This window comes from Pterocles gutturalis, unplaced genomic scaffold (assembly GCF_000699245.1).
Source record: "Pterocles gutturalis isolate BGI_N339 unplaced genomic scaffold, ASM69924v1 scaffold19994, whole genome shotgun sequence".
Classification (NCBI taxonomy): domain Eukaryota; kingdom Metazoa; phylum Chordata; class Aves; order Pterocliformes; family Pteroclidae; genus Pterocles; species Pterocles gutturalis.
In genome coordinates, this window is record NW_010131133.1 from 61,800 (window position 1) to 78,572 (window position 16,773).

The following is a 16,773-nucleotide window of genomic DNA, read 5'->3' on the forward strand; positions in this document are numbered from 1 at the left end:
CTTTCTGAACTGCAGAAAACAGTTTCAATCAGTTGAAGGATCTCCTCTTTTTCATCTGTGTGTTTGTGTAACTCGCATTGCGAATGTAAAGTATGGATACACAGGGGAATAACGCCCTCCCTAACACTGGAAGGCAAAGGCGAGAGCCAACTGTAGCAGCAGTTATAACTCAAGTAGGAGGTTTTCTAAGAACTTTCTCTGACTGAAAAGCTGAAAAGTACAACTCAAATATTTCAATTCATTTATTGGAACAAAATGTGGATATTTTTCTTAAAAGTACGTTTACAAATCCATAACTCCCATGATGGACTTGGTCAAATGCATAAAGCATAAATCAAAGCATAATTACCTACAAATAAGAGTTGACAAACAGAAAAAAAAAAAAGACAATGAAAACACACCTACTTTTTTTGTTCCATTGCTTCAATAATTTCTGACAGAAATTTGAATACAAGCAACCAAACTATAAAGAGGACTGACTGACAGAACTGATGTCTTTCCTGAATCTGATCTCCACTAGTTTGGTGTTTAACAAAGAAAATATAATGACTAATGGAAGTATCTTTGGCAAAAAAAAAAAAAAAAAATCAAAAAGCAAGCTGGTTTTATTCTAATTGTTCCATTATATTGTAAATTTGTAAATTCATATATTTCTCCTTACCATAGGAAGGTAGGAAAAATGAGGGGGGTGGGCAGTTTCATATGAGTTTAAATTTTTAGATTATAATCAAACCCAAACTCAAGCATGTATGCTAATGTATTATTTCATCTACTGGGAAAGAATCAATAATTTTAAATATAACATTGCATATTAAGAAAAAAACACTGAAATACTGCTTGGTTGACTCCAGTTTTTTCCCTTTCTTTTTAGTTAAAAAAAATGTGCTGTGAAAAAATAATTTTAAAAACTAGCCAACAACAGAAATACTTTTACTAAAGCATTAAATCAGTAGTGTGGTAGTATAGCTTTTATGTGTAAACTTCATATGGTCATACAAAGGGTTAAGCTATGGGATTTCAGGATAAAAGGTTTCCTGAGTTGACTATTATTCCTATGGTCTGCCAACAACTTTGCAATAAATGGAATGATTTTTATGGGAATGTGGTTATTCACAGCAAGACTACAGTTGGTGTCAGTATGAAAAATTCTTCTTTAGTAGATTCTCTCAGCAGGGATAACAGATCTGAAAGAAAGGCAAAAAGTAGTTACAGAGAGCTCTGGCTGGTGTTGGTGACAAATTATGTTTACAAAATGATGGGGTAACCCATTGAAAAAGAAGAAATCAGAACAACAGTAAATCAGTGTCTTGCTCCTCTAAGTACTGCTGTTCCAAAACAAGTTACTTGTGATTGTGTGTATTGTTTAATACCTCCCATTTCTCTTGTCCATAAAGCAAGTGAGACTTCTAGGCTTTCAGCTGCAGGGGTGTGAAATAATTCTTCAGAAATCAGTAAAATCACTGTAGAGTTATACCATTGTCCTTGAGATAACAAAAAATATTGGTATGTATGAATTAAAATAATCCAGCAGAAAGGAGAAACATTTTCTCCTTTGGTTAGCTTTTTATTATTTTTAAATAGTTATTAGTTATATTTATTTATAATTATTGTTATTTCTTAGTATCACTTGTCTATTTTTTAACTTCTTTATTTTTTTGAAATAATATTACTAGAAGGAAAGTGTGATGGAGACTGCATTAATACATTAATGAACTTAGTTGATATTAACAATTACTGCATTTAGGTTCAATTTGTGATAAACTTTCAGAATGCTCAAAAAGATTAAACCATTGATTAAGTCTGCAGCAATTCTGTTAGAACTGGTATTATCTTTCATTTGAAATGAGGAGTAGAGTTACACGGAATTTAGTGATTCTCCCAAAACCATACAGCAATTCTATGTGTTTTAATTGTTTGATATAAGTAAAGTTGTTGGAGGATGGAGGGATTTGTTACTTTTTTGGTTGGGATTTTTTTTTTTTTGAGCAATAGGTAGCAGCTGTTTAAGAGGTAAACATGGCAGCTTTGAGTGCTTCCTGCTCTTTGTTTCTCTCATGCACAATTACCCCAGTTCTATTTAAAACATTTCATTTGAGAACTTGTTTCAGAGCATTACAAGACCTCAGTGTAGCATTTTTGCATGAATTTCCTTTGTCGTGCTGAGATCACCAATGATGTATCAACACAGAATAAAATCAACCTAGTTGGATCAATGTCAGAAAAAAAAAATGTATTTATCCAGTACAGAGCCACAGTGCTGTTGATAGGTGGAGGTTACCCTTTTTTGAGGTAAACAGGTGTGTTTACTGACCCAAACACAAAGGCAGTGCTAAAGAAAATAAATTTCTTAAGAACGTTCCATTTTACAGTCTTTCAAACTAGAAAAATAGCATGTTTATCCCTGAATATTCTAAATGTCTTCATTAGAAATATTTTTAAAACTATATATGAAATGAATATTTTTTTTGTTTGAAAATAGTGTTCAAAAGAGCATGATAGATAGAGATGCAGCTGAAAGCGGAATCAGCTCAGTGAGTGTTGAATGGTTTTTCGTGTTTCAGTGTGATCATTCGTGTTGGTCATGTAAATATTTATTGCTGGTAATACAAAAACTGAGAATGTAACAGTCCAGCTTTTCATAAAGTGATGGGTTTTTCCAGATGACCGTCATTTAGCAATGAACAATGGACAGAAGTTCATGTTCAGACCACTAGGTCTAGTTCTACAGCTGTGAGAAATAGATGTTTTCCTTGAGGTACCTATCTGATTTTGGCAGTTAGTCTGGTTTGGCTGTAGTTGGAGGATGGATCCTAGAAAGCTTTAGTGAACCTTTGGCCCTTTACTACCTAATTGGTTAGCTGGATGTTGAAAAACAACTGCAGTCACTTATTACAAAAACAGGTAAAAAGGCTTGTAGAACATACTGAAAATAGATTTCTGGGCCATCAAACTAAAAAAAAAAAAAAAAAAAAAAAAACCCAAACCAGTTACAGGAAGTGCTGCTGAATAAGCCTTATTCCTAGTGAGATGCAAGGGATGGTTTCAGGGAGAGAAAAACTTCAGATAGAGCCAGCAGAATTATCTCCCTCCCACCCCCAAATACTGTAAGGATGGCAGCTGAACTAATCCCTGGTTGCCCAGAATAGCGTCATCCAGGGCCTACAGAGAACTATCTATTAAAAAATGCCTTTTCTTAATCCGGCTGAAATAAGAGTGTACCTCCTCCTGATGTTTGTAGTTCACCTGCAACATCAGAGAGTTTTGGGAAAACTGAATGTGATTATTCCAAAAGCTTCAGTAGGTTTGTTTTGTTGTTGTTGTTGTGGGGTTTTTTGACAGCACTAGATTTATTTGTATATGTAAACCTAATTTGTAAGGTACCTTAAATCCTATGAAGAGTAGGAGAGTTTGCTTTCTAATGAACCCGTCAACAGTTGTGGACCCCCTTCCAGCATGCATCGCAGCAGTTATCTTAGCACATTCAGGCTGAGACACAAAGCCCATCTATTTTAATTTAGTTTTCCACAGTAGCAATCCAAGAACAGCTCAGTTTTGCTGCAGGAAGGAAGGAAAGAAAGAAAAGGAAATACAAATCACGGTAAGGAATTTTCCCTGATACATATATGAGGGAATGACTGGAAATAGTTTCTTATCTACATGATACTACAGCCATGAGTGACTTGCAGAAAGCTCATGAAGTTTCACTTCATGAAAGTGGGACTAATTTACACCACATACGTAGCTGCAGATAAGTGAACAGAAATGTGACACAAAGTCTTTATTAATAGGCAGAACTGTGGCTTTGCTAGTGTGTGCAAAACCCAGCTAAATGCGACCCATCTGAAATGCATGATGCCTGCTGTTGTGGAATGTGCTGCTGTGGTTCATGAGTGTTAGAGTTAGGAAGAATAACAAATACCTCCTTAGCTTACTTGAGAAGATAATTCCTATAGGCTTATGCAATTTATTAACCACATAACTTCTTTTGTTTCCTGTGGCCAGTGAGGAGCACCTCCATACTAGGTGCCACTGAAAACAGACCCTATATGGTTTCCTTTCTTAAGAAAAACAGATTGAGTGGTTGTTGCACGTGTACAGCTCAGCTGAAGTACACAGGAGACTATAAAGCTCGTAGCATCACTTTTTCACTTTATTTACCTTCCTGTTGCTTCTCCTTTTCTCAAAAGCTCTTGCCTGCCCAGCTGGCATTCCCAGAGCTCTGGTGAAGCAGATAGTTGTCCTCTGCTCCACCTGGGCGAGGCAGCGGTGCTTCAGCTCACTCCCTACTTCTGCCACTGAGCAGCGGCACAGGAGCTGACATCCACCCTGCGACATCAAGGAGGGAAAGAAAGGGAGGGGGAAAAATGCAAAGTGTTGTGCAAAGGTCTTCAGGCTGCTCATAGGAGCAAAAGTTTTAGATGTCTGTACTGGCAAGGTTAGCAGAGAGAATTTTAATCCCAGTCTTTGTCCCATTACTGGATAAGATGAAAGATTTGCTAGCCCAGAGCATTGTAGCCTTCATTTAAACTGATGCATTAGGAGATCATCAACAGCACTGAGCCACACCAAGTTTAAATGAATTGGTCACGCAAGACTGAAGGGGATAGCTTATATCTCCTTGTGAAAATTTACGTGTGAACCTTTCATTTCCTGAGATATGAGACATTGTTTTCAGGCTTTTATGGAAAAATCATTCTTTTCATAAGTTTAATTTAGAAATTGTTTAAAATTTAAATACATTTGAACAACCTTTATTATATAGTTTCAATCAAATATGTATGTTCCTAGATGTATACTTTCAAGTTAATGGGTTTGGGAATAATTCATGACATGCTGACCAGGTTCATGGCTTTTGTTACTTCTTTACACACATTCATATTTTATTTTCACTGACTTCCATTAGTCATAAATTTTTTTTCTTTTTACAAAAGTGTATATCTGCAGATAACATAAATCATGTTGTAAAGAAGGTATTTACAATGTGAAGTGCTGAGCTTTTGAAACAAAGTGAATTTTACATTTTGAACACTGTCCTTTCCTGGAGGGACACAGACTCTTGAAACAGATAAACTTAAATCATATTTAGCCGTCTCTGTTGGTAAAATTCTTTCTCTGACACCCTCCTCTTCCCTTCTCTTATACTGCAAAATATATAGAAATAGAAGAACAATTAATTTTATCGGAGTTCTAGCAAGAACTGATTGTTAGAGAGGCACTCTAAAACACTTCACTGAGTAAGATCATACATGACAGAAATAGAACAGATTTATGTTTTATCTTGTGTGAACAACTGGAACATAATGAACGTATTCGGAACGATAGGGAGTATCTCTGAACAGCAAATCTACACCCTAAAGTGGAGGACTGCACTTACTGTGATAGTCCTGAGCACTGCTGACCCTGTGCTAGAGGTGTGATTTTACATTTTGACCTTCCTTTTCAATAGAAAGATTTCAATGTGCAGAGTAATATATACTGAGACACTATCAGTTCTTGAAATATCTGCTTCGTGACACTTAAAAGGTAAAGGAAGCTATCAAAATTGCATTTTATTTATGGGAATGTAACTGGCACATTACAGTTGCTGTATAGACACTTCTGTAGTCATGTTTTGTTTTAAATTGGATTCTTCCAGTTACAAGGTGCAGCTGAAATGAAAATGTAAACCTTGATTTTAGTGTAGCTACTTCAATAAACACAAGTTGCAGAATAAGATCTGTATTTATTTTGGAACAAACACTGTTTACTTTAGGAGTATCGTGTTTAATCCAAATGCACTTGTTCATGTGAGCAAGCAAAATAGGATTTTAATCACTTTTTCTATTAGAAAAGAATGGCATCCATTGTGTATTCTAAAATGGTTACATGTTCAGTGCAAAAGAGCACTCCGAAGTCATTGGCTATGAAAATGAGTTTGTTAAATAGTTTCAGTTCTTAGTCCTCAGTGTTTATTATAGCTAATAGTTTATGTAGCTAATGACCTTAATTTTTTTTTCAATAATGCTATTTTAACAGTAAAAGGTGGGGTTTGGGGGTTTTTTTTGTGTTTTGTTTTGTTTTTTACGCTATAAGCTTCTTTTTATAGTCTTGAGTTTAAAATGGGAGTGTTTGGAAAGCCTTCACAGCCTGTTTTAATTCCTTGACTGTTCATCCACAAATTGTCAGACAGAATGAAGTGGATTTCAAGAACTCTCTTTGTTCTTCATATCCTGTGCCTGACCCACAGGTAATCTGCACCTTTTTTCTTCAGCGACGAATAATTGTGGTGGGAAAGAAGAGAAAATGTTAGGGTCACAAAGTGCAGACTAGACAGAGATGACAGGTCCTGCCAATTGAGTGCCAGTGTTGAGAACCTGCGAACCATAGTCTCTGCTTTTTCACATGGATTTGTGCTGTATGTTAACCAGCGCTCTGTGATGACGGGTTAGGAAGTTCAACACTTCAGCCTTTATTGCCTCGGCTTGAAAGGAAGTGCAGAGGTTTTTGTATATTAAGTACAGAAGTACAGTAGAGGAGCATTTGGCACAGGCCATACATATATATACACACATGGGATAGAGGTGTGCTGTTGTTCTATGTAAAATCAATTTTCTAACCTGTATGCATACGAGAGATTTTGCTATCCTTATAGTCAAGTAAAAAACAAAGATCTATTTAGCAAGTTTAATGACTACTGTTAAATAATGTTGGGATCCTTGCATGTTATTTTTCTAAAATTAGAATAGAGGCTAGTTGAAGCAATCTGCTGCTTTTTCATTTCACAGGACGATAATCACAACTATAAGTAAAAAGATGTAAAAACCAACAGATTTATAATAAAAAATTTTCATTCACAAACTAGCTTTGGAATATGCAGTTGTTGCTTGGAAAAACATTCTCTGTCCATCTGTAAGCCTGTGTTTCCCAAAGAAGCGCATTGTGATGGCTTATAGAAGCGATGAGTATTTGTGGAGCAGATAATAATCTGAAAAGGTGTATATCTTTAAGGGTATATATCGTAAAGGCTATATATCTTATTTCTAGAAAAGACATAAACAGATGTACTGCTGTCATAAAAAGCTGCATTAAAAACACAGCAGTGTACACTTGAGGATTTTTTTTTTTAATTAAGGGTTTTTCAGATACATCACATTTATAAAGGATTGCAGCTTTAACTTGTTATGCCAGATCTGTTCTCACATGTACATGACCAAATTTCCCTACTGTTCAGTAGGGAAAATGAAGCAGTGGATATAATTGCATAATGACAGATATGAGAGGAACAGAGAATCCCAGCAATCATTTCCTGCGAGCTGGCCAGCTTCCAGGCTGTCTCAATGGGCACACTGATGTAAAGGCAAAATGAAAATAGCTTGTTCTGAAGGGTGGTTGTTGGGGCTGGGTTTTTTTCCCTCTCTCATTTGACTTTGTAGACTAAGGTATTGAAACAATTAGTTGACAGCGTAGTGTTAGTTTTCTCACGGTAAATTAAGAAGATTAACCAAATGTGGAAACGTACCTTAGCTATAATCAGCAGATTTGGGACTGTAACGCTTCGCCATCCTCTGAGGTTATATTCATAAAATTATTCATGTTACTCCTTTTCATAATGTGCAAACTTGTCCAGAATTATCTTACACTCAGTGTTTATTCAAAGACAGCAGAATTATTAGATTTATTTTTGTTAGTTTTGTAAGAAATTTAGAGGATCAGCATGCTAGCCACTACGTCACACCACTTGGCATATAGTATTGGCACAGATAAGAGGAACTCGTGTAACAGCCTTAATCTCTTTTTTATTATTATTAATTTTCCTACAGTAAATTGAGTAGTGAGGCATATTTTACATAATTATGACAGAAGTGCACAACTTGACGAGTGGTAGTGAAGGAGCAAAGTAATATAAATATTTGCAGAACGTTTCTGCCATAACTTAATGCTTTTCATATGAATATTTATAAAGAACCTAAGCTAGTTTAAAGGAATGATTCCAGACGACTACAGAGGTCCAGGCATTTTAAGAGCTGTGAATGATGACTGTGGAGCATCTCTGGGAGTTTTTGGCTCATCATACAAAAACAGAAAAGAGAAGGAGGAAAAGTGAGCAGGAAGGAGTCAGTAAATGCTTTGGGAATGGAGGAGGGAGAAGACACAAGCTTTCCATGTACAAGTCTTAGGCTAGGCTCATCTAGTCATTCACTTTCAATTGTTGTTTTTCTTTGGCTTACTGCATTTCACTGGAGACATATTTTCACTTAGCAAACAATTGCAGCAGTTTTATGGAGCTCTTGCAAGCACGTATCTGCTGCTGCTTCAAGCTGCAAAACAGAGCGGATGGAAGGGAATGTAAAAAGAAGTCTCAGTTACTCTGTAATGTCTGTTGGTTTAACTGAGCTGCTGCAGGAGATTTGTTTCAAGCTAAACTACCAATTGTGACACTAAAAGATCTGAGGGACACAAACACATGGATCCATGCAAGCCAGCTGTGCAAAGGACAGCATGGGCAGTAACTTCTTAAACTGCTATAGGTAGATTTACTAAGTCACATGTGTCAGCACTATAGTTTTCCTTTAGGCTAATTGCTAAGTCCACAGACAACCCCCAGTACCACTGCTAACGTCATACTTTGAGCATGCTTTGAGCACGTTACGAGTGTTCTCACCTATCTAGTGTCCTCTCTCATCCAAACTTGCACTTTAAAGGTATATAAGAAATGTTTCCTTTCTCCCCCCTGGAAATACCTTTTCCTGGGGCCTCCCTCCTACAGGCTTTTAAATCCTCCTGCATTTCATAGCTTGCTCTTTCATGCTGCCATTCCTGAACTGAAAAGAAGATGAATTTTCTCTCTGCCTTGAATTCTTTCTTAAAGTGTAATTCTCCGTGAAACCTTTTCAACAAATGTCCCCAGCTTCCACATGCCACTTATTTGACATAGCTCTGGGGGTGCTGCCTTGGGCAGCTGCCAGGCTGCTGCCAGGAGGGCCAGTACTGCTCCCACCACCCAGCCCCACTCTCCTGCCGTTTCCCACAGTGGCCATCAAGCTAGTGTGCTGGTCACACAGAAAACCGACCAGGAGGAAGAACCCATCCAGGTTTCTGACCAACTTGCCCTGTGATTGCTGGCTACAGCTGCAAGGGATCTGCAGCAGGGGTCTGAATCAGAGTAGCGTCGCTTCCCTAGACTAAATTACCCTTTGCGAATACCTGTCCTATCCCGTTTCTGTGCCTCATACACAAAATATGCATGCAGCACTGCGAATAAGGTATTTTAAAATTTCTGTATGTTTTAGTAGCCCAAATCTCATTTTCAAATGCAAATTAAGCACTTTGGCAATGGTTTTATTAAAATCAGTGCAATTTAGATGGACCTGTGTGAGAATAGAGTTTAGACACCGAAGGTGCTTTGCCCTTCTGAAAGTATTATCCCTGAACTATACCAAGTGCATTTTGCTTTCCAGGGATTGATCCCCAAGTGCAGAGCTGCATCTCAGCCTGTCTGAAATACAAGCCATCAGTGCAAACATGTCATCACTTGTAATCCCTCATGAAGGTTGCAAACTGGATACACTGAAGTTCCAAGGTCAACACCTTTAGGAGCAAAACACAGTTTGCTGCATAATCTTTATACATAAGCCACAGGATATTTTGCTCCTTACTTGCCAATTCAGCCTGTTTTAAAAGGGAATCCAACAATTTTAATATTCTGCTTTGGAGCTGACTGCTAAACTGGTTCCATCATAATAAAATACATCTGCATAAATAACATGTATTTATCGAGTTTCTACAGGGACTTCCAGTATTTCACCTATCACTTTGATGGAGAAGTTAGGGGCAGAATACTAGTACTGTATTCCATGTGAAAATTTTACAAAAGTGTCAAACATATCTGTAAAAGTTCAAAATGGTAAGCCTGCAAACAAACCAATATTGTTTTTCTTTGAATGGCTGTTTAGCTCTAAGTTGGCTCCCATCACAGAAGCCTTTTTTGGAAAGTACTTGAGGATTTTATGAGTCTTTGTGTTTTTATTAAAATATATCTTTGCAAAAAATGTGCTGGTTGGAAGTGCAGACTTTATTTGTTGGTCAGTGTCAAACTTCATTTTATCATATCCCTAATAATGGTGCATATTGAGTAAAGTGCTATTTTAAAATGTTGAATGTGTGGGTGCTTGCTTATAACTAATCAGAAGACTGAACAGCATCTCAGGTGGTTGTCTTTGCTCGTGAGCAAAATGCTCCACACAAAGCAAGCAGGTGAAAACAAATACAGGGTGTTCTGAAGGAAGGTTGGACCAGATGAATTGATGGTGGGCAGGTAATTGGCTTCTTTGAAGAGTTATTCCTAAATAACTTTACTGCTAAAAAAGCAAATGCTAAATGAGCATTTTTCCTTCCGTGTTCAGGGGTTGAAAAATACACCCATCACTCATTATCCGAAAGTCTGAGTCAGCTAGACAGCGTGAAAAAATATCTGGCACTCAAAGCTCACATTTAGCCTCAAAGCTGTGTCCTGCCACTCAACAGGAACAAAACAGTCGTGCACTGTTTGTGACCTTCCTTTAGTTGTAACACGGTGTCAACTGAATGGTCTGTAATCCTTTCCAAATTATAACATATATCTTTCATGCTTTAATTTTGCCTCATTCACTTCCTGACTTGACTTTTTTCTTCTTTTATTCCTGACAAAAGAGGACACTATCTCTCACCATTATATTCAGTATTTCACCTGAAATTTGTGATGTTCGTGACCTTTTCTTCACTTTGCTTGCTTTCTTGACACTGCTTCTATGCCTTTACCCCTCCAATTTTTACTCTTATGTTGCTTTTCTGGGTTTTTCTCTCCAAAATCCCCTTTTCTTTCGATACCATGTTTTCTGTTTCTAACGTTTCATTTCAGTTCTCTACTTTCTACCTACCAAACAGACGGTTAGAAAGAAGGGAATGCCTGTGATGTCCCAGGGCTTGTGATGGTCCCAAGACCTTGCAACATAAATTTAAATTGCAAGTCCTCAGGTCCTCTCTAGCTGTGGAATCTGAAATGTAGTGGTGTGAGAAGCTGATCTTTCTACTCCTTCTTTTAGTTTTGTGGTTACTCAAAAAAAAAAAATAGTTTCTTTTTCACAGGTTTCTGTTTTGAATCCTCTTCTCCAGCAGCTTGTTCCAGTTGTCATTCATAGATTCCAAGCTGTGAGAGGAGACTATTGACTTGATAATTTTCACTGTTACATTGACAACTCGAGCTTAAGTTTTCTGTCCATGGAGACTTTGAGAAGTCACTGAGCAGTGGAAGAGTAACTACAATGAGAAACTTGCAGATTCAGGAGGGTGTCCCTTCATTAGCTTACACTCACTTCATGTTTGAATCATTAAGTTCATAGGCATTTGGATGGACAGTTCCTTTCAGCTCTAAGCAAAAAAACCTCAATTTCTGTGAATTTGATAATCTGCTGAAGAAGTATCCAGCTTTTTTTTTTTAGCCAAGTTGATTTTCAAAGCCTGGCAACATATGTTCACACTTGTAGTTTCAGCTGTGTCTGTACATCTAAAACATTTTGTCTGCCTGAGGAGGAAATTCACTGCATAGTGGTTAAATGTGAGCAAATGTAGTATTGTCTTTCCTGTGCTGGTTGTCTCTCCCTAGAACAAACTACCTATGTGTAGAATACAAAAGAGTATGTATTACGGTAAGACTAAGTGTATGTTGTACAAGTGCAAAAGACCACACCTTGTTCTTCAAGGCGTTTAAAAAGTTTCTGAGGTATTTTTCATAGACTTATGTTTTTAAAAATCTAGAATCCACAGCCATCATGTGAGGCCAAATAGACTTCTTTAGTTTTTTTTCTTATCTGAGGTTGTTGACCTCAGGAGAGGAGGAGAAGGTTACAGGGTCAAAGTCTTTTCCTCCTTGCAGCTTGCTGCTTGCTGGGAGAGGGTTGGCTGGAAAATAGATGTTTTAGAAAAAGGGTTGAGGGTCATGATTTTAATTCTGTTAGGGAACAGCTGGTTTGAGTTTCTTTCCACTTCTATCTTCCCTCCTTTTCTCACAAATCCATGGAGAGAGAAAAATTTGTTCAGAGGAAAGCAGTAACACAAAAATAAAGGATTGAAATATTTTCATGTTTAAAATAGATCATGTTTGTTATAGGACTTCACATTAAGAGGGAGAAGCGGAAATTATTAAAATAATTTAAATCCATTATTGTTTCATGCACTGAATTGAGATTTATCTAGAGTGCCAGAGGTTTATTTGTTTTCCTGCCAGAAGTTAAATTGTTAATAGTAATGTTCTAGTGGTTTTTTTTAGTGGATAAACAATATACATTGCGACTTTTAATTTAGTGATGGATAAAGCTAATTATGAATGTGCCGTGTTAGTTTGTGTACAAGTTGCTGAAGAAAGATGGTTTGATTTGGCTATTTCTGTTCAGATTTTCTTCATCTTTGCATGCTGCTTTCATGCACTAAGACCAAAGAGAGAGAAGGAAACTCACAACTCTCAAATGAATGGCAAACTAAGAACAGATTTTTTGTCTGTGCTCCTCTGAAACACTGGCCTCGGGCTGTGTTGGTGTGTGGCTCAACAGCAATCAGAGGTCATAATTTCATTGGCGGTTAGCATCAGGTTTAATTTTTCTAATATGTTACATTTACCAAAATGTCTGGTTTCAGTTACACTTATGCACTGACTGAATCAGCTTTGAGCAGCATGATGTTTTAAGGTACCTGAAAGGCTACAAGAACATTTATGGAACACATATGCTAATTGTTTTTAACCACTTTCCTTTCTAAACACAAAAATGTGGTTTTGGAAAGCTTTTTAACAGCAGTAGCTAATGATCTTGTGCATTTATTCTAAGAAATGAGCACAAGGAATAGGTAAAATAGTTGTTTTAACAAGACTGCCATCTACTGATTTCCACAATTAAAAGTATCCCTGATGAATAGATTGTTCATAGTTTTGTATACCTTTATTTTTGAGATTTGCAAGATCAAGAAAATTATAAAATCTTTCTGTCACTTTAGGAATGTGACCAGGTTCACATTGACGATGTGTCTTCAGACGACAACGGTCAAGATTTAAGGTATGAGAGAACTGAACAAGCAGCAAAGTGAATAGCTGGTGACTGAATGTAGCCTGTTGCCTTTTGTTAACCTGGGGCTTTTCTTATCTCTGACTAGCACCTATAACTTTGGAACAGACGGCTTTCCTGCGGCTGCCACTAGTGCGAATCTGTGCCTCGCGACAGGGGTGCGCGGAGGAGTGGACTGGATGCGAAAATTGGCTTTCCGCTACAGACGAGTAAAAGAAATATATAATACCTACAAAAATAATGTTGGAGGCAAGTGACTCTGGAGTATCGAAGAAATATAGATTAGAAGTAGCAAAAAGGAAGAGCTTTTGGTTTCTGTTCCTTTTTTGACATGGTAATGTTTAGTGAGCTGTTTAGCAGTGTGTGGAATATTGTCTTTGGAGCTAATGAAAGCAAAGGAAGGTGACAGAACGTTACTTAATTTCAGTGTAGACATGCCCTTATCTACTCCACAGGTCTTCTTGGTCCAGCAAAAAGAGAGGCTTGGTTACAGCTAAGAGCAGAAATTGAAGCTTTGACAGATTCTTGGTTAACACTTGCACTGAAAGCACTCACCCTTATTCATTCGAGGTGAGTACGAAGAGTATGGGGTAGTTAGGAAACTTTAGGATGTCTGCTTTTGACCTAGAAGAGGCTGCCTGGTCTGGTGGGCAAAACACAGAACCTGAAGGACCTTCTTCTCATTCCTTGTTCTGGTTTGACCATGGCGCTCTATACCTTGCACTCCTGTAAAGTAGAAAAAACCCCTTTCTTTGTAAGTGGCAATAGTAATGGTGAGGGGTTCCAATGGGAGGGATAATGTTTTCCTTGTTCTGTTTTGTTCTGTTAAAAAAAAAGGATGTTTGCATTTTCTCTTCCATAGGACAAATTGTGTGAACATTCTCGTAACAACTACTCAGCTAATTCCAGCTCTGGCAAAAGTCTTGTTGTATGGACTAGGGGTTGTATTTCCCATAGAGAATATTTACAGTGCAACTAAAATAGGTGAGCTATTTTTATACTGTTGTGATACATTTTAAACTGTAATTCTAAATAAAATCTATTATAGTCTATATTTATTTCTTACCTACATTCACTGTAGCAAATATAGAGATTAGTAATACCTGATCTCATAAAACACTTTTCATGATGAAACATCCTAAAAGTGTTTTTCAGATGTTTCTCGTGGTCCAGCACAGAAAGCTTCATATAGCTCTTTTAAGGGTGATGCTGCCACTGTTATGAAGAAATATAATTGCTTTTTTGACATAATTTGTGAAAAATGTGAGGCTATCTCTCAGTTGAGAAGGCTTTTTAGTAGGCTGTGGGTGCAGAATGTGAAGTCTCCCCAGATTAGCAGAAGAAATTGTGTAAAGGTAAGCACTGGCTCTGTTTGTTTTCATGAGCTCTGGAGCAAATTTTGGTAAACAATTTAGCAGAATCAAGAATGTTTTGCTGCTGAATGTAATTATTTAAGTTCATTCATACTGGCTATAATAAGCTTCAGCCGGGCAAATGTTTATTTCTGTTTTCTGGTTCAATATAAAATATGTTATTTTGAGTATGTGGAAGTTCGTAGTACCAGATGGCAACGGTGCTTGTAGTTTTTAACGTGATTATGGCATATCTGTTCTGTCTCAGATTCCCTCAAAATTGTGGGCTACATGAAAACATTTTTCATGTGTTCTTAAGTATCTGTAATAAAGGAAATGGCTGAGAAAAAATGGTGGGTTATTTTTGTTTGCTTTTGGTTTTTTTAAAAAAACTTGGTTGAGAATTTTATGTAGGAGTTTGAAAGCATTACCACAAAAGATTTAAAGCTGTTTCCTGGACAGAATGTTACAGTACTGTCTGTTGAAACTTTGAAGTAAATTAAAACTTTGAATTATAATACTTTAAATGCACATTTTAATTAAAACATATTTTAATAAATATTCACTTATGACTCCAAGTACACAGGACAGAAGGGTATTTTTTGGAAAACTGTGTTCAGTCGCTGACTGTCACAGGAAATAATGAGATATTTTGTGACATAACACAATTCATAATTTTCAAGCACCATTTTAACCTAGTTAGTGTTGGAGGTTTCTTATGCCTGGCAGAGTACCACTGAGTAGTTTGGTTTCTCTGCTGGCTAGAAACCTTTTTAGTTACCAGCCTATTTGTTCTTATGCCGTTATTGTTCTGTAGCTGAAATAACTATTTTGAAAAAGACGATATTTTCCCATCGGTTGCTGGAGACACACAGGTAAGCATGTACCGTGGCCAAACTGAAGTGATCTTTCAGAGTGGGAACATTTGAGAAAACTCGACTGTAAGCTTTTACTTTCGTTCTGGCTTCCCAGTATCAGTACCTAGGTGTAGGATAGGAGTGCTGGGATGATTTCTCTAGGTCTGTGCAGCGAAGTAATGAGCCACATCAGTGGATCTCAGTGCAAGGACCTTGCCCATGTATTGGATTACAGGCATTTAAATCTAAATCTTTTGGGTGACCTCCTAAGTCAGGATACTACTGTTTCAGGAGCTGTGATTAGTCTTGTCACAGGTTGTGGAGAAAAAGCTAGAATTTCAACTCAGATTCAATCAATTTGCTCAGTTCAGGATACCAGCCGTAAACAGCCGGTAGAGAATTCTCCTGGTAGGGAAATTCCTCCTGAAACCTGTCTCAGATTAGGGAAGGAGACAAGAAAGATGATATTGCAGACCTCTAGTCCACTATGTCTACCGTGGCGTGTGTACTAAAGGACCTCACGGAGCAGATTATAAGGTCGCCTGTCAGGGACTGTGGCGGGAGTAAAGCTGCAATTGGCCTTGATACACCATCCTGCAGGCGAGGCTCTTCCCTCCTGAGAGTTCTAATTATGTATTCAAAGTGTTGGGAAGATCCAGGCTAAAAAGCGATTTATTTGATGTCATCCCATTGACACTTATTCTGAATAGTCTGATCTTTTTCTTTCAGGAAAGGAAAGTTGTTTTGAGCGAATAATTCAAAGATTTGGAAGAAAAGTAGTGTATGTTGTTATAGGGGATGGTGTCGAAGAAGAACAAGGTGCAAAAAAGGTAATGGCCCTTTTTCAGTGTGGGTTGATTTCAAGAGTCTGAAAGCATTGTCATTTCTTCAACATGGGACAGCGTGCATTGACATTTGTGTTCTGTATCTTTGCTTTATGAAATATGTTTTGACCATATCTAGTAGAAAGCTGCATAAAATTGTAGATAATAATGTGCCCTGCTGTTCTCCAAAAGACTCACTAAGATAGCTATGTATGTTTGATATATTTCAAAAAGGAGCCAGAAAATGGACCCCAGCTTTTGTGACAAGAACTAATAGTTCTGTTTTCATTGGCATCCCAAAATACCACACAGGATGTTATGAATATAAGCAAAAAATGGCAATTCTTGCTGATCAAAGGCAGTGCGCTGTTTGACTATATAAAATATGTATATGTTACACCTTGAAAAGGGATGTAGGACTAGAGTAAGTATACATAAAATTCAGCTTTCTTGTGCATCCAAAACTTGGATTCTGCATTCAGGTAACTGCTTGTTGCTTGTCCTACATTCATAACCTCAGTTAACTGAGAAGAGGATGCTATTTGACTATGTCTGTATTATTTTTTTGCTTTCCCCTGGGAAGAAGGGAAAAATTCACTTTTTTTTTTTTCCTCGGTGTGGAATAAGCTCCATAAAAAGCAGTATTTCCCACTGGCAAATAATAGGCAGT

General features: G+C 37.3%; 1 protein-coding gene across 4 annotated transcripts in view; it reads left to right on the top strand.

Moving 5' to 3' along the window:
- The window catches only part of EYA1 (EYA transcriptional coactivator and phosphatase 1), an 83,372-nt gene that overhangs the window by 58,296 nt on the left and 8,303 nt on the right, over positions 1–16,773 (top strand). For all 4 annotated transcript variants that reach the window (XM_010080500.1, XM_010080497.1, XM_010080499.1 and 1 more), the window contains 5 exons: positions 13,003–13,061; positions 13,159–13,319; positions 13,526–13,640; positions 13,933–14,054; positions 16,009–16,109. In XM_010080500.1, coding sequence (XP_010078802.1) covers positions 13,003–13,061; positions 13,159–13,319; positions 13,526–13,640; positions 13,933–14,054; positions 16,009–16,109 — 558 coding nt within the window. The remainder of the gene's footprint in view (positions 1–13,002; positions 13,062–13,158; positions 13,320–13,525; positions 13,641–13,932; positions 14,055–16,008; positions 16,110–16,773) is intronic.